This window comes from Anarrhichthys ocellatus, unplaced genomic scaffold (assembly GCF_004355925.1).
Source record: "Anarrhichthys ocellatus isolate YVR2014 unplaced genomic scaffold, GSC_Weel_1.0 scaffold14, whole genome shotgun sequence".
Classification (NCBI taxonomy): domain Eukaryota; kingdom Metazoa; phylum Chordata; class Actinopteri; order Perciformes; family Anarhichadidae; genus Anarrhichthys; species Anarrhichthys ocellatus.
Window position 1 is genome coordinate 3,198,772 of NW_022280044.1, and position 25,457 is coordinate 3,224,228.

Below are 25,457 nucleotides of genomic sequence, written 5' to 3' on the forward strand. Positions count from 1 at the left end.
GTGTGTGTGTGTGTGTGTGTGTGTGTGTGTGTGTGTGTGTGTGTGTGAATGTCTGCACGCCTGCGAGACGAGGCAGCACTATCAAGCATGCAGCGAGAGAAAGAGCGTTCCTGATTGCTCAGGCTGACAAACGGAGGACAAACCGCGTAAGCTACATTTACTTTCAGGACTCTGCTGTGCCAGAAGGAAAGAGCGGAATGAGACATAAAGAGGCAGGGACAGAAAAAAAGAAAAATAAGCATTGGGAGACAGACAGACAGACAAACAGACAGACAAACAGTATTACTGTATGTAGAAATGGTAAAAAGAACAGAAGGGAAATGGAGATCTGTTGGGGGGGGGGCAGAAAAGACAACAAAGCATGAGACGGAGTGGTGTAGACGGTCACGTATGCGCTGGTATTAGCAGAGCTTTGTCTATGATGCAAACTGCACTGAGTCATCTACGAAAAAAAACCTTAAAGCGTCATATTTCTTTGATCACAAATGAGATGCGCAACCGCAAACACTACTGTGTCTGAAATGTATTTAATCAATTTAATTGCAAATGTTTAAATTCCTATTTATCTGAGCACTTTAAATACTTCTTGTCCGTGTCGGCTCAAAAGCTGAGATTGAAAAGTATTTCGTTAACTTGCGTTAAAAATGATCAAAAGCTTGAATGTGAAAGTATTTCATCAACATATTTCCAACATCAGGAATGAACTTTCAATCTCAATGCTTATAATTGTATCTCTGCAGAAATGAGAAAGCTTGCAGTGTTGATACTGTATTACAAATAACTGGTTTCTCTTGATTTATGACGGAGCAGATGCAACAAACAATACACAACTGCAATAACATGAAGCATAAATGTGAAGAAAACTCAAATAATCATGCAAGGGCACATGGCACCATCCCACATCACAGCGAGCATGTGTCCACTGATGCCGAGATGTGCTCATTATTTTCGGCTTCATTTTGTTCAATGGCCAGCTGGCTAATCAGCGAGGCACACGCCAAACTACACCACACCACGGCGAGCTACTGGGCTCAGTGTAATCAAAGGAGACACGGGTTGAGGAGTCACGAGCTGACGGCTATGAAAGTTTAATGTGTGTCAACGTTAAATGATAATAACTGGAGGACTTATGTGACTGATTGCTTCGTTTAATCGCCTTTTAATGAGAATGAGCCAATAAAAAAGTTATGCACTCATTAATCCAGCCATTGCTTCGTCTATCCATGGGTCCATCTCAGCCAATTTAAATGTGGCTTCCCCAGAAATAGCCACAGAGAACTGCCATCCATTTATGGAAATACACAGGCAAATTCCAGCATGGTACCCTCTCCGTCTGTGTGCACTCTAATGGCTTTCTGTGCCTGTCTACTTGCCTCGGTTCCAACACTTAATTGGTAAATGGTATAGGAAGACTAGGAAGTGATAAGATATGAGCACCAGAGAGCAGCAAAACGACGACGACAATTGAACCAGCAACTAAAAGCAACACTGTGTTTCCACTGCTTACCTGTCTTTTTGTAGAACATGATCTCATCTTTAAACTCTTTTCGCTCCTCCAGGGAGTCGTCGATGCTGAGGATGATGCTTTCGCTGCTCTCTGGCCCGTACAGGAACTTACAGGCACAGCTCTTCTGCATGACCTCGGCCCGGGAGAAGCCCGTAAGCTCGCAGAAGCCATCGGAGCAGTAGACAATGGGAAAGCCCTTCAACACCTGTGCGTTAGCCAGGATGAAGTTGCTGTCTGCAGGAGGAAAAGGAAGAAGAGGCGAGTTGAGAGGACAACACGGTGCTGAGGTAATTACATCAGTCTTTAGGTTGTGGGGGACTGGAAGTATGGTGATGTCATTTTATCTTTCCTGCTTGAACAGAAAAGCTCATGGATGTCTATTGTGTCCCTCATTTTAAAGGAATAATGAGCGAGTTTGGCTCGATTCCCAGTTTCTCTTAAAATAAAGGAAATGCACTGTTTAACATGTCTTCACACTGAATCCAGTGGCATAAAAAGATAAAATCTAATATGTTTTTCTGACTTTAGGTAAAAAGGAAAAGTAGAAAAACTCCCCACAGACCAATCTATGATTTTATACGATTCATTATTTTTCTCCTTTTGATCCCTGGAGGTCCCAATAATAACCCCTAGACAACCATAGACCCTTAGCGCTACAAACATCTATCAAAGCAACGTATTAATAGGATTAATTAACACTGGTAGTAATTGACATTACCAAGAGAGGTTGTGTTTTTAAACTTCAATTGACTAAGCGTGAAAACGGCTATACTTTTGTTTAGGCCACTTGGGAGCAGCACAACAAGCTGTAAACACAGCATTGGCATCATCTCAGCTGAATATATTTAGCTAATGATTGCATATTTTCACATCCAGCAGAGTTGTGTTTCTGGTCGACAAATGTAAGTCAAATGCTCACTCTCTTTACCAGCCAAAATGTGATCCTGGAGACACCAACTGTAGCTGGAACTACCACAAGCAACTTACTTTGCCAGGTGTTTATATGTCTGTCTGTCTGTGGACAGATTTTGTCACCGCGATAGCGTCACAACCGTTCAAGATGCAGTCACGAAACTTTACAGGTGTGTAGTTGAGATCAAAATCAAGGCCGATTTCGAAGATGGATGTGGTCCGAGAAAGCGCTCTGGAAATAGGGGGACATTGATGGTCTCTAGTTTAGCTCTGTTTTTGTTTTCCACCAACAGAGACAAATATGTCTCTTTTACTAAATGCTAAACATTCTTTAATTTGTCTGTTTTTGTCAGTGCTCAACAGGAGGCTACAGTAGGTTTATCAGAGCTTTTTGCTGAAAACAGCTGCCTGCCACAATATGACTAAAAGGGAAGTTGATGAAAGTGAACCAAACAGTCAATTTGCAAGCAGTAAACCTAAAAACAGTGAGCTGAAAGATGCTGAAATGCTGAGGGGAAAAGCAGAGATGGGTGGTAATTCACTGTGGGTTGGTCAGTAATGGAGACACTTATGCATCGCGATTGATCAGAGCAGCTTTAATGCTTTTTTTTCAGATGACTTCAGTTTTCAGCTTAACTTTTGCCATCTAATCTATTACGTTGTACCGACAACAGACCACTGGCCTCTCAGCTCCCACCACACACTTTTTAAACTTCAGATCATCATAATGGAAGCAAATTCAACCGGTCAATTTAAGTAGTAGCTCTGCTCTTTCACTGAATTGCTCTCAATAGCCATTGGGGCTAAAATGTGACTTTTTAACACACCGATACACAGACTGATGAGATCCTCAGCTCAGGTTGATGAAGGCCCGTGTGGGCTGCAACATGAACTTCATTTAACTCAATAAATGACAGATTTATCTGCAAGCTGAAGAGCAATACAATCCTACTCTTGAAACTCATTCCCTCCAGTCAAGAAACTGACCTTGAGTTAATAACACTTTCAGTGAGAGTTGTAGAGAGACGGTTGGGTGTTAAGGAGAAAGGTGGGTGAAGAAAATAGTGAGATAATAAAGCACGAGTGGAGACTCAGTGGGGAAGGTGCTGGAGTGCTGACAGTGAAAACAAAATCGCATTAGTGCTGAAGTCGATCAAAATTAATTAGAATGTTAGTGTCTAGCTCTAAATACGCGGTTGAAGTGGACCAGCTGTTTATACCTGAATCCATCTATAATGGCACACAAACACACCCACCCACACAAACAAACACCTACAGTGCCAATGAAGAGCGGCAGAACGATGCTGAGCTGTGTTGACAGACAGCTAATGTTTACAGTACAATGCCCATTATACAAGACAGTGGATCATCATGGTTTGGCAGATTCTATAATGTGCATGGATGTAGGCGTGTGTATTTGTGTGTGGACGCTCAAACTAGCACACACACACACACACACGCATATATTTAAAGGTATATGCAGCATTTACAAATTACACCCAATACATTTGGAGACATTAGTATAATCACAGTAGATAATTGAGCCACACATAGAAAAACACAAAGTGACACGTGAGCTTGTTTAAAATCATTGCTTGAGACATTTTGCGAAGCGACTTGTTTCCATTACATTTCATTACAAAAATCAATTTTCTGCATCAATAATTCCTTTTTTCCACCTCCCCCAATGCTTGATTGTTTTATGTTATAAGTCAGGCTTTGTTGAAGGAAACCACCTTAGATTTGAACCGGGAATACAACAGCGGAGAACAAAACCCTTGTATGCGTCCCTCAAGAGGAAAATCCCATTCAGCGATCAACAACTGCTTCTGTCGCCTGCTGGCACTCACTTTCAGGAAGGTGGTGACCGGAGAAAATACCCAGGGATTACACAATTACGAATAAATGATGATTCTGTTTTATTTATGCTTGGGTATTATCTTCATCATTTCTGTTACTTACACTCAGCAAAGGATTTGCTCAGAACGAGGATCATAGCATCATTGCGAGTTTGGCTAACTGGGGTTTTAGGCTCGCCATTTTTGTCTACAGTGTAAACAAATGTCATGAAAGAACCAAAACCAACAATGCATCAGTCTGTCTGACTTTGCTAACCTGTCTGTGGCTCTCAGCCCCAAGTCTGATTGTTTCTGAAGGCATCCTTAAAAATGGCTCATAAATATATACTTCAGTTACTTAAAACTGCTGAATACTTTCATAATGCAGCTGAAAAACTAGTAGTGAATAAATAGTGAATTTTTTCTATTTCCATTCGGTGTTCTAGTGAGTATGTCTGGCAGCAGGATGGAGGATGTGGGTTTGACTCAAAATACACTACATGTGCCAATGTTCAGTGAAATGAAGGTACATTCACGGGGCGTGGCTTATTAACAATTTTTATAAAGTTTTTGGACAACAATAGTGGCTCAGAAAAATAATATCAGGCTTTGAATATTCTTATATGGATAAATGTCTTTTCCTGAGATTAGTTGATATTAACAAAAAATATAGATTATCACCAGACCCATTCTTTAAAATATATTTCCAATTTAGAACAATTTATTATGATTTAATGTTGGTGATAATCCCTCACTGCACAGGGAAACTGTGCAGCTGGGATAGATGTTTCCAATAGACAGTTTGGGTAATTATTTAACAGTTCACATCCATTTTCTCTTCTGAATAATTTGGCTACGCTGGAGGTCTGATTGTCTCACTACTCATTCGTGTCCCATTCTTTTTTTTAGCATGGACGTTGCTTGGTTCGCTCTTGTTTCAGCAATTTACTATCAGTGCGGTTTTAAAATCACCAACAGGAATGATGACAAAACTAGGAAAATCAAGTTGCAATAAACTGGAGTTATGTTTTAACAATGTGTTTGGAATCGACACGGATGGACAAAACGCATTGACAGTGATACCCGTGTAAGAAAACCGAAAAACACAACGAGAATGTCGTGTCAGCAGTTCCACTGTCTGCATGGCCCAGACAGATGGTCAGAGCGGGTCTCGGCGTTGGGACCGGCTGTCAGACTTTAGGGCCCCTCAGGCTCGTGGTAAGCAGGAGAGAAACCGACAGGACTGGTGGCAGCTCCCTAGAGCACGAGAGGATGGTGTTGACGGAAAACGCATGTTTACAGCCAAATACACAACTGTGTTTGAGGGTGGATTACTCTGGTTGGATATCATTTACAGATGTGCTGTGCATTGTTTGAGGGTACTTAATTCATTGTGTGGAGGAGAGGCAAGGTGTATCTGTCTTATATCTTGTTTTGTGATGCAGGTTATCAAATGTACGGGGACTGTATATAAATGGACACACAAGGACACTGTAAGCTTGTTGTTTCACAAAAAGGCACATTGCAACCAAGTAAGTGCTAGACTGACCTACTGTATAATTGCATCTCCATCTTGCAGATTATTGTGTTAGTAGTGATTTGACACTTTAACATGGTTCCTTCAACTTCCTTGTATTAAAACCAGGCGTCGATTTCCGGTTCTGAAAAGTGAAGCCAATGCGGAAGTGCCTTCAAATTGCCTCAAACTAAAAAAAATTAAAAAGAATTAGGGGGCGACTTCTCTGGTTGCAAAAAGAAGTCTGATTGTATAGAAGTCTATGAGAAAATGACTCTACTTCTCACTTGATTTACTACCTCAGTAAACATTGTAAACATGAGTTTATGGTCTCACTCGCTAGTGTCTTAGTAGTAGTCTTCTTCAATGCAGTATGATGTTCATTTTGGTCCCATTTAGAGTCAAATAGACGATAAAGCAGGTTATGCTTTAGGGCGTGGCTACCTTGTGATTGACAGGTCGCAACCACAGGTGTTGTTTGGTCTGGGAGTTGTCCGTGTTTTCGGTTTACAACCTTTCACAGTGTGTTTTCAGTTGATGAAACTTAATTGTAACATTTTTAGATCGTCTAAAAATGTCTTGTTCAGCGTTGAGTTCTCCTAAGCTCCGCTCTCTTGCTTCTGGTTCCTTCTGGTTGCAAAAAACAACAACAAAAAATGTCCAAAATAATCAAGAAAAACAAGAATTTTAAAGATGATCTGAATGTTCATTGCGAATTTTAAAGGCCCTAAAACTATACCAGCTTCTTTTATGAGTGATGGGGTCTTATATGATCATATAACTTTATTATGGTTATTTCACTTGAGAGATTTTGGCATTAGTGTTGTCTTTTTTTCTCAGCCACACTGCGGTAGGTTGACACTTGACTCTTTGGTTGACAAGGAACATGGTTAACATTTTCTTAACTTTTATACTATCTTTTTTTTTTACTTTGTCCTTTCCACCAAATTTCCTCATCCTTCCTTTTCTCTAACTTTTTTCTCCGCCCTACTTTCCCTGGCTCCTTCCCTTCCTCCTTTGTTAATACACCAGCATGACACCCCACTTCTTACCTCCCCCAGCCCTCGAATATTCCTACTTTTGCTCCCTTCTTTCCTTCCCTCCCTATATTCCTCTTTTCTCTCAATCACTCTCTCTGTCCTTCGCTACTCTTTCCTTCCCTCCCAGCTGTTCTTTATGTCCCTCCTAGCGCTTTGGATCTCTCCGCCTAGTTACTCTTCATCTCCTTTCTACCCTTGAAATTCTACCAGACTATCCCTCTTTTCCCCGATCCATTTATTTCCTTCACTCTTTGCACATGTTCACCTTTTTCCCCATCGCCTCTACAAGAGCATCATCTGTGTACTTTGACTGCCTTTTCCTCTGCACTCGAAACTCCGCTAAATGAGAAGTCTGAATATTTCATATTTCATCTCACCATCTACCACTCTACCACCTCCCCTTTGTCTCTTTCTTTTGTGTCTTTTTATCTCCTCTGGATCTTTTTTCTCAACCTCTTCGTCACCTCCCATTTCTCTCCTGTATCTGTCTCCCAATTCTGAATTTCTTTTGGCTAATTGCTCTGGTGTAGAAGCCCATAGATCACCTCCCCTCATGCTCACACTATTGCATGACAGCTGCTGGAGAAACCCCACAGGGACACAAGAGGGGGAGCGGAGAAGGAAAGACTGAGACAAAGAAAGAGAGAAGAGAGATGGTTACTGAGCCTTTTTCATGCAATAAAAGTCAACAGAAGTGCTGTGTAATTATTGGTGAACGAGTGGTTTGTGCGAGCTACTAATAAAAGATAATTTCAAGTGTAATTATACCATCAAAACACCAGCAAGAGGGCTGTTTCCTGCTCTCAAAATACATATCACTTGTTGAGAAAAATATATCCACATGTAGCCTACTATTGATTGGCTAAAATGTGCGTTCCGACATCACAAGTACAGCACTTGTTCGGAGCAGCATCTGGTACTCTGTCTGAGGTAAATTGTTGAATAACCTGAGCTACTGTAAGCTATTTCAGTTAGTTGTCTTTTAGTGAAATGCTCTGAATATATTTGAGTCCCCTCTTGGTAAACAGTTACACAATGTACATGTCTAGGGCTTTTATTGTGAAAGGTAAGAATGGAAGGAATGGATCTGGTATATACACTGCCTCTGTCAAGGTTGAAAGGAGTAATAACGTTTGCCATCTTGGTTCAGACTTCAGAGCCTCCCTGTTTTTGCACACTATAGTGTACATTGTGAATATAGTGTTCATTCCACTCAACGTAAGTGGTTGATGCCTCAGAGAAACGCTCAGAAAAATCATCGCTTTTGTGTCAAAGTACTCAACAACAGTTCTAGGAAATATATTGACGCACGAAAAACACGCCGCCGATTTATTCTACCATTTTACTCAAAGCGCCACTGTGCCCCAAGTCTGACTCTTTTATCCCAACAACAGGGAGCGCCCGATGACAAAACACACAAAAAACCATGACAATGTGGTTTAGAGGAGTTGTTGGAGTTTACTTTCTCAGCAGGTCAGTTCTACAGTAACTAGGTGGGTCAGAGGAAAATCTCAGGCAGAAATTGCACCATCAGGTACATTCCTTCACTACACTCCCCTACACAGATGGAATAGTGGGGCAGAGGTGAGTGTTTGTTACCTTGTACACACACCGCTTTGTCCCAGATTTGTGGGTTTTAAACACACTCACAAATGCTCCACATGCACATTCACCAGCTCCCAGACGGCCCCAAAGTAACCACTGAGCTATTTACAGCACAGCAATTGATGGGTGAGCAAGCATATTGAAGCAACGGAGATGTAGAAAGAGAGAGAGAGAGAGAGAGAGAGAGAGGATACTGACAGAGACACAGCAGGGGAAATGGATTACAATCCAGGTGAGTAAGTGAATGATGGGGGGGGCAGGTTTGGGGAAGAGAAGAAGAGACTGAGACAGATGAGAGTGGGGAAGGAGACGCAGGGTGATGTGGCGATGTGAGAAGTTGAAAGTTAGTGAGATGGAGCCCTGAGAAGTGGAATGATGAAAGATGGAGATGGAGTGTGGTGAAAATTGGCAGGGAAGTTGAGAGATGGATGGAGGGACCTCCTCACCTCTTTGCCAGAATTCACGGCAGCCTCTCGGGAGCCGCTACAAGAGCCGTCACATGACCACAGAAAAAAAAAAAGTCCCTCTAGAGTTGCCACAGTAACCGCTGACACACACCATAGCAACCAAGGTTACAACTGTAAAGTGTCTTGAGTAATGTAGCACACCAAAGCCCCTGTAAACAAATTGTAGGTATCAATTTATTTGTGTTGATGTCGGAGAATACACAGATTTGTGAATTTGCACTCAGATGCAGTAATGGGACACATTCAGCCATTCAGCGGTAATCCTCTCACACACTGAAGAGAGAAAATCATTAGACAAATCCACAGCCTTAATCACTTCTGTGGCGTTTTATCACACAGTCCCCCGAGGCTCTCACCAATTGAAACATTACACCAGTACATTCCTGTAATTTGCAAGCCTGTCTCCCAGCTTTTTTTATAATCCACCTCTCTTTCTCAGTATATTTTTCACCTCTCTTTGTCATTCTCAAAGTTCCTCCTTCTCTGTTTCTCACAAGACCCAATCCTGTCATTTAAAAAAAATGAATTGAGTCTGAAGATGGCCAAGACTTCTAGCGGCGAAACCCTGTCTGTCGATCGTGTTGGACAGGCCATTAGAGACGTCGATTAGGAGCGGAGTCTCGCTAATTAGGCGGTTTAACAAGGCAGAACGTCCACGGTAACAAGGAGACACTCGTACAGAAAGTCCCAGTAGTTTGGTGTTACAGACGAGGTACTCTGCACCTTGAAGTGCACAGTAATAACCAAGTTTAGGGACCTTTCGACGTATCTGTTCTGATGATGATGATGGCTGTATTCTCTTAATAAAATACCTTGTTAAAGCAAAGCCAGTGGATTCTGCGGGGTCGCTATTAATTCAAAACACAAATTGACATTTTCCACACTAATGCCTCTAGCTACGTGGGTCTAGAGTGAGTGAGTTAGTCTTGTTACTTTTAACGGGACATGTAAATCATGACGTTGTAGGAAACCTTGTTCTGATTAATACAAGTTAAAACATGCAAGTAGTTGTTGTTGAAGTGCAAACACTGCAGCAGCAGGCAGCTATTTTCAGCAACGAAAACAACTATTTGGTGAAACATTTAGCTAAATGTCTGCATCACTGCTTCAAATGAGTGCAGTGTCTGCTTCATGTGTCAACAGACAACCATTTGCTAACAAGTTGATATGATAAAAACACAACATGACATGTCAATATTAGATTGACAGCTTGTTGCACTTCTCCTTCGTGGTTGAAAAAAAACAGTTAATGCAGGCTTAATAATATAATAATTACAATTCATAGAATAAATTATAATTCATGGTACAAATACTGCATATCTTTCGAATAAGCAGTGTTGACTTTTTGTCCGGTTAATGTGTGAGCTAGCCAGCTTGCAGATTGGTAGCCAGTTAGCTTGGTGAAGTATTTTAGCTGTGGCTAGCAGGATTTCTACGTCAACCAGCTTCCAGCACCTTATTTCAAGAGGACACGTGAATATACTTCCCTGTACTACTTTCTGGTGTGCCCGGGCACCAGGGCTGTACATTGATATATGAATTCGTACAAAGGGTTCCTCTGTATTCTACATTCACCAGGATACAGCACAGCTTCATCCTTTCTGCTTATTTTTACCTGAAATAAAACAGTCTCGATATTAAGTGGGCTTTGGAGAAAATGGGAACAGCGGTGCCAATCCACTGGCAGTAAGCGAGAGCCCCTCTGCACCCTGCAGCACTACCGTCAATGATGATTGATTACTCCCTCACAGTCTCATAACTGCATTCATTACATCTGCCATTCTTTTCTTTTCTCAAGCTGAGGACAACATCAGACCTGTCTTTTCACAAGTTGGCATAATCAGATTGTTAAATAACAATGTGCTAAGCGTCTATTACGGGCATTAAGGAGTTGCTGATGTTTCTGATACTGTGACATATGTAATCCTGGCAGTTGCCAACAAAGAATCCAGCTTATCTGTTTTAACAAACCTCAGGGAAGCATATGTGCGTCAGCATTTGGTCTGTGGTCTTTCATACGCAGTAATTAGCTCCCTGGGTCTTCCTCCAGGTCATGAAGTTTTCTGGTGAGACTGATCCATAGGGACAACAACAATATATTCTCTGTCTTCTCTGAGACAGCAGCTTGTGAAAGTCACGATTCTTTCTGTTGTGTGCGATGCTCAGATAAGTTTTTAAACACTCACCGAGTGGTAATCACGATGTGGGATCCCACAGCCACTTTTTAACAGCTCAATTAAATTCGCTGCATTCAAAGAAAGTTAGTCAGTGGAGAGGAAACTTCTACTTAACTATCCTTATGCTCAAAAAACAGAGGCAGCTGAGTACACCCACACACACACACACACGCACACACACAGTTAAACACACACACAAAGTTCTGTGACAAATATCCGTTTCTCTTCTTGCTCTTCCTCCTCTGTGTCTTTGCCTTTCTTTACACATACACATGCATCTCTCTCTCTCTCTCTCTCTCTCTCTCTCTCTCTCTCTCTCTCTCTTTCATTCACATACATACCGACTTAACACACAGCTATTGTAAGTCTTGGCATCAGTGATTGTGACAGTAATTATCTGCCTAATGGAGGTGGAACTAGTGTGTGTTGAGAACTAGAAAATAACAATCTGGAAGAATGGTGGAGGATGGGGAGCACACAGCAGACACTGGGAGGCTTTGCACAGCCCTCTGTTACAACTCTACCACCAAACCGTCTGCTTAATTTGGCATAAGGACATCCCAATACTGCCAACGGAGGCCGTCATTGGTGGACAGAAAGGCAAGTCAGCAAGTATTCTGAACTGGTAACAGGATCGTAGTGACTTCAGTTTAGAGGTGTTAAGTGACAGTTCGCTGCCCGTATAAACGCATGGATCCATTTTAAGTGCACTTCAGTGATGAGCAGTGCTGGAACGTAACTAAGTACATTTATTCAAGTATTGTACTGAAGTACAGTTTTGACGTTCTTGTACTTTATTAATACCATTCTATTTTATATTTTACTCCACTATAGTAATGTGCCACTTTGTGTGTGTTACTTTTTACATATAAAAACACATGATATGCTTCTATGGTATGGTGCAGTACTATACTACTAATCTACCCAGTAGTATACAAAGTATCTCAATTTGGCTCCACATTGATGGACTACAATGTTAAAATGCTCTTGAATGTAATGATTATTGATAAAAACAATAATATAATATTCTATAAGAATATACAGTAGCTCTGTCAAAGAGACATTCTGCATAATACTTTTGATACGTTTTGCTGATAACTACTTAAGTAACATTTTGAATTCAGGATTTTAACATGGTATTTTTACTTTTACTTAAGTACTTCTTCCACCACTGGTTATTTTGTCACCTATACAGAAGGCCAATTAGAAAGGTACTGAAGATATTTACTGTACATTTATATTCCATACTTGACATAACAACAATTTGAATAAGTCGACTTGAGCTTTGGAAGATAGTATTATTTTTAAATAATCACTTATGAAAACATTTGTTATTTGCAGCCCTAAATGTACACACGCTTCAAATGACTATATTATGGGCTAAGGGACAATGTGTGTGATTGTAATGAGCTGCTCCAGTGACGGACAGGTGGTAAGATTCGTCACCTGGATGGCACACTGTTGTAGTGATGACAGAAGGTGTCACATCACTCTCACACAGTCAGCGCAGTGCAGAGCCACAGACAGATTCTGTTATTTCAGTTACACTACGGGCAAACAGGGACACACCGATCCTCACACAGTGATCAAAGGTGTTTGTGTCTGTCGACCGATAAGTCGAAAAAACACAGTGACACACACACACTGTTGGTCTTTTGAAAAGTCATGAAATGAATTGTGAGATGACTTTGTCCAAAATAAACAGCAACTTGGCCAAAGTCAGCTGTGGGAGGCTGTTGAAAAGTTAAGAAAATGATTCAAAGCCATTTTAGGTCTCACATCTGAGTTATTTACATTTAATTTATCCTGAAAGTTTCCACTAATTGCCTCTGTAACCACTATGCTTTGGACACCTTGATTTATTTAGATAAACCTGGGTGTGAACATGGATACCTCTCTCTTTGTAAGCACTGGAAACATTTAATCCATTTGAAAGGCCACATTTAAATGTAAAAAAAAAAGACTTTTCTATGAGTACAAATCAAGTGAAAGACTTGCTGACTTTCACTCTCATCCATTTATCACACAGTGTTTCCAGGTCCATCCTGCCTGCCCGGGCTTTGGATGACGTCAAAGGGGATCACATAGCAGTGAACCCAACGTATCCCTTTTATTTGCTCCTGGCCAGAACCAATTTGTCCAGTCGGGCTTCGCTGCCTCCAGTCTTCCCTATCTTGCAGTTGGAATCTAACGTTAATTTCCTCTACCTCGCAGCTCAAGGACAACCCATTTGTGCTGTACAGTACCACTCCTATTCCCTTGTGTTAGAACAGAGCTGCTGCTCAGGTAGCCAAATGTTTGTTGCCACTCGACATATAGCCTGCTCTTACTCATACAGTGGTGCTCAACCTGCATATATGGGTACTGGAATAAGGGTGGATGTCTGTGGTTATTATAGTGCCTTTCTGAGTGGTATGAACGTACCAGACAAAATGGAGAATGTCCCAAAAAGAAGGGTATGAGTGGGGTCAGGTGGTGGGTTTGGGTTGGAATGAGCCACTATAAATGCAGGATGTATTATTAGCTCTGATGTCTGTGATTAGGATTTAAAAAATAAGTGGAAAGTATTAGTATTACACAGACATAAGTGGGTTTAAAGAGGTTGTAGTGGCTTTTTTTATGCAAATTTAAAACACCAATAATGGCATAAAACTTACTGTTGGTGTGTGTTTTTGACAAAAAGACAACATACAAATAGTTTCCATACAATATTACTTTACTGACCCCCCCCCCCCCCCCCCACCTCTAATTAGACGCACTACACCAATACATGAAGCTGCAGATATTAGTGCGTTGATCGATTAGCTGGCAGCTAATTTGATAATCAATTGCCAAAAATTCATTGGTTTCAGGTTCTCTAAACCAAGCAAACGATTGAAGAAAATGCATGACCAAGGAGGTGCAAGCTACCTAATTAAGATGTAACCCTTAAAAGCCTGAACATGAATTCAGACTGAGCGTGGAGAGAGGTACGTATAGGCCTGGAGAATGAGAGCAGGGCAGCTCAGCTTCACTAAACCTGAAGCACACGTCAGCTGTGAAACATTGCTGATTTCTAAGAATCCTCCAAGAGAAAAAGAGAATGATCATTATGAAGAAACAAAGTCCACTAAGATAAAAAGGGCAGAGTTCACACAAAAGTTCTCGTTCAGAAATGCCTCAGCCTCTCTGCCTAGGCCCAGGGGGAAGACTAGCTGTAATGCCGCCTCCGACCAATTAATTTTGATAAATGCTGGTTTCAGACCGACGGGAGGAAGACTGTACTCGCCGCAGGACTTGTCGGGCCAAAGAACAGAGATAATAAAGGGGGTGAAAAAAAAGCATGTGTTCACAACTCAAAAGTTGGATTTATTTCGGTGGTGTTCACAAATATGTGCATCAAATATATGACACAGGCTGCAACTTATGAGCAAGTTGTGAAATGTGTGGTGTTTGGCTTGGAGCCAGCGGGAGCGCCCAGTTAACCCTCTGTCGCTGTCTGTGGTGCTGAGCTTTACAGCTTTCAGCACCGCGGATAGCGACAGACTCAGCCTGCTGATTGTTGTGGGAGCGTCTCCGGCTCACCTCTGTCTGCTCCTGAGACATGAAACGATTTTGAGTAACCGTGAAGTTAAAGTCTGTCTCAGCAAAAAAAAAAAAAAAAAAAAAAAAAGGAAACGGGCCTGAGATATCTGGTGCCCTGCTGTCTAGACCATTTACAACAAGTACAACAAATCGAGATCTTTCTTAGATGTTTGCAGGCTTTTAATCTGCTCAAGGGTCTCCAGGAAATGTGCTGCAGTCCGCTCACACACCAGAGGATACAAGTCAGCTGAAAACTTAAACCAAACGCTATACCTGCAAAAAAGATTCGGGTGTTTAAAATAAAAAAATAAAATCAAACTTACGAGTGCCATCAAACCGTGTGGCTATAGTGTCCAGAAACGTGTTCTGCGGCGCTAATAATCCCTTCATCACAGGCATTTTCCCTGCTTGATATCGAAGTCCCCATCAAAGTTACTGAAGAGACGGTGCAAGTCGTCCAAATGTGTGAGTTGATCCCATTTAAGCCGCGGAGCCTATATGGACAAGGAGCTCTCCTATAAACTCGGTACAATGCGATCCCCAGTCGGCGGAGAGTGCACGCGATGCGCGCACCCGCGTGTCTGGTGCTTTTGTTGCGTGTGTAATTGACAAGAGAAGATGAAGCCCACAGGTGCAGTTCAGGTAGAAGCCAGGGCCGACCGTGAGAGAGTGGGACTCTCTGTCAGCGATGCCATTATTATGCCGTTGGATTCAATGATCATCTGTCCACAGCGAGCAATGGTGGGAGACATCAATCACTCTCAACAACAACCGTGATCAAGCGTGGGAGTCTCTCAGTGTGGAGACACGGTGAAATCACAAGTCATAAACTTTTATTTACATTTATTTGTCTATGTTATTTTATAGCTTCTTGCAGAAGTCAGACTTGTTAAAATCACCGCATTAATGAAGTAAGTTGTGGAATTATGATTGTGCAATTACTCAATAGAACAATAGTCAACTAATTGCTCGATCGATGGAAATCCCATTTAAAACAATGCACGTGGAGCATTGCTTTTATGTATAAATCATTGTTGCCTCTGACCCTGTTTCACGAAACAGTGCACTCTATAGAAAGTGAATTAAGGAAATGAGTCAGTCGGTCTGTAATACCGGTGCTTTTTTTTCCTGCAGAAAATGTGTAAATAGGAAGAAAAAAAATAGTTGTCCAGGCATTATGCAAAAGAGACAAACAAACAGAAAGGGAGGGAGAGGAAGAGAAATGTATAAACAATATTTCGTCCTCCCATCACCCCAAACCAAAAACAATTATGCACAGGGCCTGCAGTTGCACAGCTGTTGATAAATTAAACTGAAACAAAACACGGGGTTTTTTTTTGCACACACTGCAGAGTACACGTTCAATTACCCATGTTGCGTTGACTGTCAACCTGTCCACGCTGCTCTCTCCAAGCGCACACAGTGCTACCCGTCAGCAGGCGCACAGCTGGCCATAGTAACACGCGAGTTTTTAGCGCCATCTAGAGGTGAGATTAAGGAACGACCTGCATGAAAGGCGTGTCTAATATGGCGGGAGACAAAATACCATTATCAACAGAGAAATGTTCAGCAGGCCTATCTGTTGCACCATAGCGCCCTCACGTGGACAGAAGAGTGCCAAGCTCCACTACATCACATTTCTGTATTTCACATGTGACTTTAATGTCATTAATCCACATACAGCCTGGAAATGCAGATTATACATATATCCATGTTCTTAGTAAGAGTTACAAGAAATGTGTTAAAATGGGGTGTAAATGAGTCAAATGTACAAACCTGAGGAACTGTGCGTTACATCAGAGCAAAATATAGTATCTTTTGAATATAAATGTAAATGCACATTTATGGTTCAGCTCGAAAAGTTCTCTAACAAAATCCATTTTATTCTGAACTTGTCAAATCAGCTCATTAGAGATCAGAAATGCAATTAATGAAAGTGAAATCTGTGAGCTTTTGGGTGACGCTAACAGAAACTGATCCACTTAAAACAGCCTCATAACCAACAAATCCTTCCCCCAAGAAAGTGGGAAACAACCAAATTTTGACGCACAAAGGTTAGTTGGATCACCACAAGACGGTGCTACCACAACGCTTGATAGCTCATTTTGTTCATAAGGCCAGAGCTATTGACATGTTGACAGATGGCAAGATGCCAAATTGGGTCATGTGCAAGCCTCACTAAAATGGCATACGGGCAATTTTGATGTAATAATGAAGATCATATTGAAATGAACTCAAGTACTTAAAAAATATCAGTTTGCAAACTCCAGTCCGTAAATCCACAAATGGGATTGCACCCAAAGTTTTTCAATTACACGCATCATGTTGCAAGTGAAAGACACCTCCAGCAAGTAACGAACCTGGAGAACATCCACACACACACACACACACACACACACACAGGCAAACATATCAGACAGAACCAAACTCGAATCTAGGCCAATCCCATTACCATCAGTGCCACAGCATAGGACTAAACACCAAAAGTCAGAGGAGTAGTGCCTCCTACTCAGATCCTCGACAACTGTGAAGCAGATGTTCCAGCTGTTATGTCATTTAGACAAAGTGAGGTCATCAGGTGCTCTAAGGCGGACTGCTGTGAATCATATATCACCTCAGTGGCTTCAAACAAGCACACAAACTCTATGTGCCGACATGTACTCATACAAAACACATACATGATACAGGAAAAGAAACATGTGAGTTATGTCCCTGAGGTGAGGCAGCGTGAAACCGAGAGATAGACTTCCATAAATGTGTCGGCTAATAAAATTAGAAGAGACAGCCAACGCACAGTGATGCTTCACCTGAGTAATTAAGTGCTTAATGCATCATTTAATCCTGATCACCGCTCGAAAGTGTGCGTGTGTGTGTGTGTGTGTCAAAGTTACGTTTGTAGTGAAGTGACAGTTGAGTCAAAGTGAGTCACTGTTGCTCACAGTGTTATCTCACCAGAAGCTTTATTAAACCTGCATCAAACATCAATAAAAAAAGCACTATCATTTAAATTAAAAAAGACAATTTCCTTACACTAAACAATGTATAAAAATATAATGAAAAGGTGAAAATATAAGAAGAGAACTTGAGCAAAGACGATAAAGTCAAACTCAAAACTACACTACATCCTTAAGTCTACCATTGAAACCTCAATGTGTATCATTACACCCACACACACATGTAATGTGTCCTCATCTTCCAGAGTTAGAGTGGGACGAGACAAAAGCATGGATCCCTCTTTCCAGAAAAGGGAAATTTGGAAAGTGTTGTACTATTCTGTTTGATCAAAAGTTCTAACATCATAATTGCTTTTAAAAGAAAAGTCCAAAGATGTTAATTTACTAGTATCATTTAACTGCCATGTTTTGAATGAAGGAAACTTTTGGACCAAATACACCAAATTATTCAGATTGCATCCATATTTGTTTGTTGGAAAATGAGACATTTGCAATGAAATTTGCTGCAGTCTTTCTTTTGCTCACAGCCGTTCATTCTGTCTTCTTGGTCAGATGTATTTCTTTATACAACCTCTAGGAGTCGCCAGAGTTTTTTATTTTTTTTATTGTGCACATAGGTTCAAGTTAAATGTATTGTTATTGCACAGCACAGGGCTGCACAATGAAATGCAGTTGCAATCTTTTCATGCTTCACAAAAAAAACAGTAGGAGGTTTAACGTACACAACTTGCATTAAACTACAAAATAAATATACATAAAACACTTTCATTAGCATCATTCACACCTGATAGATTCATTAAATACATATTCAGTTGTCGTGCATAATGACAAGAACTGTAATGTTATTTTTCCCTGCACGCTGTATGACTTTGGTTTTGTGTGAGTGACGTGCTGCTCTGCTGTGATCTGAACTCCATTCCTCCGTCTCTCTGTTTTTATTGGTTTCATTATTAGCAGTCTTGGTTAAACTCTAATCAGATCTGGCCTTGTGCCTGCATACAGTCATGCATTTATGCTTTAAGACTCCCTTGTCGAGTTGCAAAGGCAACAGTGTGCGGGCATTTTAACTTAATGTTTTTTACGATGCCCTCGGGCGCCATACATGAAGTGGGCATGGCTGTTTAAAGATACAGCTATAAGTTCATTTTACTCAGTTAGACAGAGCTAATAGTCCATATTGTATGTGCAGCATGTACACAGCCACATTCATACACATAATGTAGTCATCGCTTACCAACAACACTGCACAAGCCATCCTATTACAAGCAAATGTAAAAATGGCAAATGACTTATCATGCTGTCTTCTAACCCAATGCTTCCACCTTCTATCTTTTGTCCTTTATTCTGTCTTCTCATTCTTATCCCAAACAAAAGCTCAAGACGTTTATTTTCCTTCTCCCTACAAAATAAAACCCATACCATTTTTCAATCTAATTGGTAAGGAGTGCACATCTCACATCTGATCCCCGAGCTCACAATCTCATCTGAAATCTGGAGGTCCCTGCATTCACACGTGAACTTCTTTTGTCAAAGACTTTCTGATTTGTATACATACAACATAACCACTTTAACCTGAGGCGATGTTTTTCTCCGACAATATTTGATACCTGTGCTGGTACATTAACAGGCCGAGGAGCCGAGACACGCCCCAGGGCAGCAGAAACCTGAGGAGAGACAGTTGCTTTCAAGCCTGGTTCTGGCACAATGTCAGATAGGATTATTGTATGGCTATATAATATGTCTGTAGAGAAAGGTTTCTGGGGTGAGGGAGATTCTGATTAGTGGCATGACAGGACAGTGGGGGATAAAGTACTCCGATCCTTTACTTCCACTCCAGTAAAAGTCTTCCATTAAAATCATAGATAAAATGCACTTAAAGTATCAAAAGTAAAAGAAAATATGCCATGTGACTGTTACTGTATATTATTGCATGTGACATAATAATAATGTCGCTGATACATCAAGGTGAAAGTAAAAATTTTCTCCTGTAGCGGGTTGAAATGGAAGTTTTATTCCAGTGGTTCCCAACCTAGGGAGGGGCCCCCTTCAAAAGGTCGCAGAATATAGTATCTGAAGGGGGCGTGAGATGATTAATCAATTTGTATTTATTTTGAAATAAATACAGAGTTGTAAAAAGTTCAATATTTTCTCTAAAATATAATGCAGTGGAAGAATGAAGTAGCATAGAATGGAAATACCCAAGTATACAAGTACCTCAAAATTGTATTGAAGTACAGTACTTAATAATAACTTTCCACCACTGCACAACGAGATAAATGGCTGTCGACACTTAGAGGTGACTGATCATGCGTGTGTTCATGTAAGGTGTTTGAGTCTGTCGGTCTGCACAAACACATTCATGCATTTGTGAGTGTTGTCTATTACACTTCAGATTGTGCAGTCGGGGTCTGTGTGCATCTTCAAACATACTTCAGAACACAAGCAAGAGAAACAGAGATGTGCAATTCTGAGTGTTGGCAATCTATTTCCCCTTTAACACGCCGACATGATGCCTCCACACAGCTAATGGCAGTAGGCTCACTAACCATATCATGAGTTTATAATAACCACATCACATCCATGGCGAATGAGGTGGAATGAAAATCTAACCTAATTTGGAGAGATACACGACTGTGTGAGTAGTAGGGTGTCCCCTGAGATGAGGCTCCGATTGAAGGAGCCGTGTGCTGCACTCGTAGCATGCTCTGTGAGCGTGTAATGGTCTTAATTATCATTTAGCATGCCAGCCTCATTGACGACGTATCAAGCCAGTGATAAAATAGTAGAGCGCCGAGAGAGAGAGAAATATGAACATATCAACACTTAAAGGCACAGGCACACACTGAACAGTAGTACATATCCCTGAACACACACACACACACACACACACACACACACACACTCACACACACACACACACACACACACAAAACAGTGAACTTATACACCATCATACCCAGAGGTGCCAGTGGAGTGATACACACACACACACACACATACACACACACACATTTCCATCCAGCTGAGTGACATCTCTCTCTCTGAATTAGTCATGATGAATGATGTGTAACCAGCCATGACTCGTTCTGGCTGGGGAGATAGCTAATTCACTTTGTTTAATTAGTCAAAAGTAGTAGAGCATGCTCTCTCCCCGCAAACATACACTCTGATTGCGCAACATCCACCCATCTATGTGCCCGTTCTCTCCGTAGAGAAGGCAGACCTGTGATCACACCGGTGTAACATTTCATGGGGCAAGTCTTTGAATCTTCTCTGCCAGAGTGAAGGCTCTCTGACTCTTCCTCTCTCTTTCTTTCTCTCACAGACACAGTTCACGCACACCTGCCGCCCCTTTGCTTTATGATACCTTTACAGAGATTTCAAACACCATTTTAGGGATCCCAAGCCAAGAGGTGCATCTCGTCAGTGGACTGCGCCGGGGACATCGGCTGATACTTGGCTGAAAGTTTCTGCGAACAGAAGACAAGCTGTGTTCTCGGCTAAGTATCAGAACTTTGAGGTACAGTGATGGACATTTGTCCTTTCATGTCTGTTTCGAGGTTGGGTTGCTTTTTGGTGGTCCTACTTTGAGATATTTTACAGTGTGATTTAAATTGGTTAATATCAAATGACCAAATGATCATTTTTGAGAATTATTTATCACTTAAGCTTGCTGTCTGAAGAAGTTGTATGTGAGGAACTACCATGCTGTGTAATATATAATATTAGAGTAAGGGCAACTAATACAATAATGCATAATGCAAGCTACAATATATTGTACCGCATATACTAAAGTGGTAGTGTGTGTGTATATGCATATATATACATGTATATGTATATGTGATGCTACAATATTCTACCATTTCGTCTATACGAAACTATTTACTATAGTACTATATCATTATGTATACGTAGCCATTATACTATAGTATAGTATTGTATAACATAGTATAGCCCTAGAATTAGAGTAGGACAGTATACTATACCCCGTAGTAGGGCAGGTGTAACACTATACTGCATACTACTATACTTTATTATAATATACTACACTATATGTATTGTTATATATGCCCCAAAGTATAATTCATAGCCTATTATAGACTATGGTATAGAATAGTATAGTGAGTAGGCCTATATTACAGGCTACTACTTTTTGCTGTACTATATACAATAGGCTCAGGCTGTAATTGCAATGGGATATAGAGCTTTGCTGCATACAATAAAAACTCTTATTATCTTCATCTCAATCATAAGCCATAGATAATCTTGTGACAGTAAAACATCAACGTTCAAAAGTTAATATCAGTCAGCCAGTTCCTCCTTGCCCTGCTCCACTTTGTTACCATGGAGAGCTCCAATACCCTAAAGACAATAATAAGTGCGTGCACAGCATGCGGCAGAAAATAATAAATAGATTTATGCGCAATTGTCACATTTAATACATTTACGGAGCGCGCTAGTGAATTCATTATTACACCATATGCTAATGCAGCTGGGTCCGCGTATTTATGAGTCTGTGTGTGGGTGTGTGAGTCTCTCTCTCTCCCCCTCTCTTACTCTCCCTCTCCTCCTCGCGTGCGCATAGGGCTTTGAAGTGTAACCAACAACTGCTGTCCCGGAGTCAGTGCTGTAGCCGAATATTTGTGATAGGGGATGTACTCCAACAGCTCCAAGCCGTGTATTGTTCTCTCTAGAGCTTGATCCACAGCAGCAGCATGTGCTCTGGATGGGAGATCGCTCTGAACTTGCGCTGAGGCCATTTATCTGTACACCGGAAAGCGAAGCGCAGTCGGAGAACAAGGAGGGATCAGAGGCAAACTACTTAGACAGTAAACACGACATCGTGTCGATGGTAAGGAGACGATTAGTGTAAGGAAAAGGACGCATACCGACAGCCGAGAGAAACGGGTCTGTTCCTCATCTGGAGATCAATGGAAGCCAGGACAACATATGGATACAGCCGATGTCTTCAGGGACGGGCTGTCGATGTATGATGGCAGGTCGGACATGCACGTTGTGCCGACTGAAACAGGTTGGTTTCGCCTCGATCAAACTTCAGCGGGATCAGACGTGGGACGATTAGCGCGCATTTAGGTGCCGAAGATGAACTGAGTCACTGTCGCTTACAGCGGCGCGTCTGGAGATGACAGCAGGTTTATTATGGGAAACTGCGCTCTATCGTTCACTGGACTTTTACTGGATTTAAAGGGTCGTCCTTATCGCTGCATCTGGTTGAAGGTCGTCCACTATTACTGATCCGGATATCCTTCAGATCTGCGTGCATGTGTACGTTTGTAAAAATTATGCTTTCTAGTTTTCTTGTTGGACCCGGAACTGTAAATAACTGAGACAGCTTTGTTTCACACTCTCTAGACGCTCGCCAGGTTTTCTAATATACTTCTTGCTGTATTTATGTATGCTTTCTTTTCATTATTGTCGCATGTAGCCTATTCTACCCTGATGAAAACATTATGTTTGTCATTGCAAAATCTACTTTTGAAATATATGTCATAGTATCATGGAACATAATAGGAGGCCACCATAAACTCATGGTTGACCAGAGATACTATCAAGATAATATGAGGGCATTTTTATTAGGTTATCTCATACACTGTTTGATTTTTTAAGCATTTGTGTCTCTGTTTTAGTGTAAGACCACAGATGGACGCCCTGTGTAATGGAGCCAATAAACCCGAGGGCAGTGATCCCGTTGTAGACCCCCGACCGCCTCCTGCCAAGCTGGCTCGACTGGAACAAAATGGAGCGGGACCCTCGGCCCAGGAGAGGAGCAGTCAGGAGAGTCCTGTGGCCAAAAACCCCTGTCTGGCCCAGAAACCCACCACAGTGAGGCCACAGAGCAAGAGCTGGCACAGCAAAGGTACATGGGCTGAAACGTGATATTTTCAGTACAGTGATAATGACCCCCACGTGTCATCCGATATGTCTAATAGCTGTCCTTTCCATCACCTCAGGGAGCCTGCTGCCTGTGTTCTGTGTGGTGGAGCACAAGGAAAGCCCTCAGGAGGGAGAGAGGAGAGAAGAACACGCTGAGTTTGTGTTGGTCAAGAGAGATCTGCTGTTTAACCAGCTGATAGAGATGGCCCTGCTGACACTGGGCTACTCACACAGCTCTGCTGCACAGGCCAAAGGTACACAACACAAACTTGCACAAGGATTCAAAAACAGAAATCCACCGTTTTCTTACATTTTTCACACTTGTGTGTGTGTTCAGGTCTCATCCAGGTGGGCAGGTGGAACCCGGTGCCTCTGTCCTGTGTAACAGAGGCTCCCGATGCCACAGTGGCTGATATGCTGCAGGATGTTCACCACGTTATCACCCTTAAAATACAGCTGCGCAGGTAGGAGGCTGGCATCACATCTATGAATATGTCTGTCTAGAGTAACACTCAGATTATTTTCCTCGTCTTGTCAGTGTAGAGACTACGGACTCTAAATTATCTGTATGTGTGAATGTGAGCGATGGACTCAAGACTGGTTAAGCGCTTCTCAGCATTTTGCTCAGTGCATGCTGGGAAAGACTCCAGCCACCCACCATCTCTAATTTCTATCAATAAAAGAAAATAACCAAAGGGCATGGACCAAATCAGACCCAGCAGGGAATGATTAAACTCTTATATTTTATCTTATTTTAATGCTATTAGATTAAGTTTAACGAGTGATTTTAGTTGCTTATTGCAATGAATATTGATGAGCATTTTAATGGTGTATGACATCAAAAGTCATTTCCTAGGGTAACATTTCTAAATAATCAGTGTCCCCTTTTTTTGACAGTAGTCCTATAGTTGTGTTACATATTGGGTCTTAGGTCAGATCAACCATAAAACATAGGACAGTGCAGCATATTTATTATCAAAAGATACAAAAGATAATTTAACACAGGCCTTTTTTTCAAAGGACAAAAAATAGGAAAAAACACAGGTGTTACTAATCACATTTATGATGGAAGCAGCTCAATTGAATTCAAACGTCATTAATTTTATTATTTACACCCAAGACTGTGCTTTTCCTACTGTGACATGTCAACATGTCTTCCATTAAAAAAAGGCTTTTGGCTCAAAGAAAAAAGGATGTGGCATCATGTATGTTTTTCTTGTGCTCATATGAGTTGATTTATTTAATTTAGTGCTTTAGTTTCCACCCATAGCCCAGATTTTCATTCACACCCTTGAATGTGTTTGACACTGGAAACTTGGCTCCCAATCACTCCACAGTGGCTGCATATGAGCGAGTAAAGAAGTGTCGGGGAGACATTCTTTTTAAAGGGGCACTCCACCAATTTTACACATTAAGTTCTGTTTACTCGTCACACGTAGTACTTGTCAGCCTTTGAAAACAGTTTTCTGCAGGGTTCCCTGGCTGGTAACTGTAGCAGTTTTTGTTATAATATTATTATCTGATCAATTTGTTCGAATTTCTACACACGTAAGAGATGATATTGTAGATAAGTTATAGCCCTAGACTGTCTTGTTTTAAATCAGACTTTCACAGATGTCATAAAGTTTCATTATGGGACTTATAGGATCCGGTGTTTTTGGAGCTTAAACCACTTTGGGTACTAAAAGTCTGGTTGTCAATTGTGAGTTCCCCAACTTTATGGAAGTGCAATACTAAATTACAATCAAACTTATGCAATTCAAGTGTTTTTAATTTGCTCTTTGTCTAGCTGTCCCAAATTGGAGGACTTGCCTCCCGAGCGGTGGAGCCACTCCACAGTGAGAAATGCTCTGAAGGAGCTCCTCAAGGACATGAACCAGAGCTCCCTGGCCAAGGAGTGCCCTCTTTCCCAGGTACAAGACACACAAGCACACGCACACACACACACACACACACACACACACACACACACACACACACAC

The 25,457-nt window shown here is 41.4% G+C and overlaps 2 protein-coding genes across 5 annotated transcripts in view; one reads left to right on the forward strand and one right to left on the reverse strand.

The window, feature by feature from the left end:
- kcnh8 (potassium voltage-gated channel, subfamily H (eag-related), member 8) overlaps window positions 1-22,812 on the reverse strand; it is a 52,790-nt gene extending 29,978 nt beyond the window's left edge. The window contains exons 1-2 of one of the 2 annotated variants that reach the window (XM_031853706.1): window positions 22,470-22,812; window positions 1,508-1,741 (exon numbers count right to left, since the gene is read on the reverse strand). In XM_031853706.1, the coding sequence (XP_031709566.1) occupies window positions 1,508-1,637 (130 nt within the window). In that variant the 5' untranslated portion in view covers window positions 1,638-1,741; window positions 22,470-22,812. Of the gene's footprint in view, window positions 1-1,507; window positions 1,742-14,949; window positions 15,026-22,469 lie in introns of those variants that run through there. The other variant, XM_031853705.1, reaches the window with a different exon arrangement.
- The window catches only part of satb1a (SATB homeobox 1a), a 13,340-nt gene continuing 10,046 nt past the window's right edge, over window positions 22,164-25,457 (forward strand). Inside the window, exons 1-5 of one of the 3 annotated variants that reach the window (XM_031853707.1) lie at window positions 22,164-22,866; window positions 23,229-23,458; window positions 23,553-23,729; window positions 23,813-23,939; window positions 25,265-25,388. In XM_031853707.1, coding sequence (XP_031709567.1) covers window positions 23,242-23,458; window positions 23,553-23,729; window positions 23,813-23,939; window positions 25,265-25,388 — 645 coding nt within the window. In that variant the 5' untranslated portion in view covers window positions 22,164-22,866; window positions 23,229-23,241. Of the gene's footprint in view, window positions 23,459-23,552; window positions 23,730-23,812; window positions 23,940-25,264; window positions 25,389-25,457 lie in introns of all 3 variants that reach the window. The other 2 variants (XM_031853709.1, XM_031853708.1) reach the window with 2 other exon arrangements.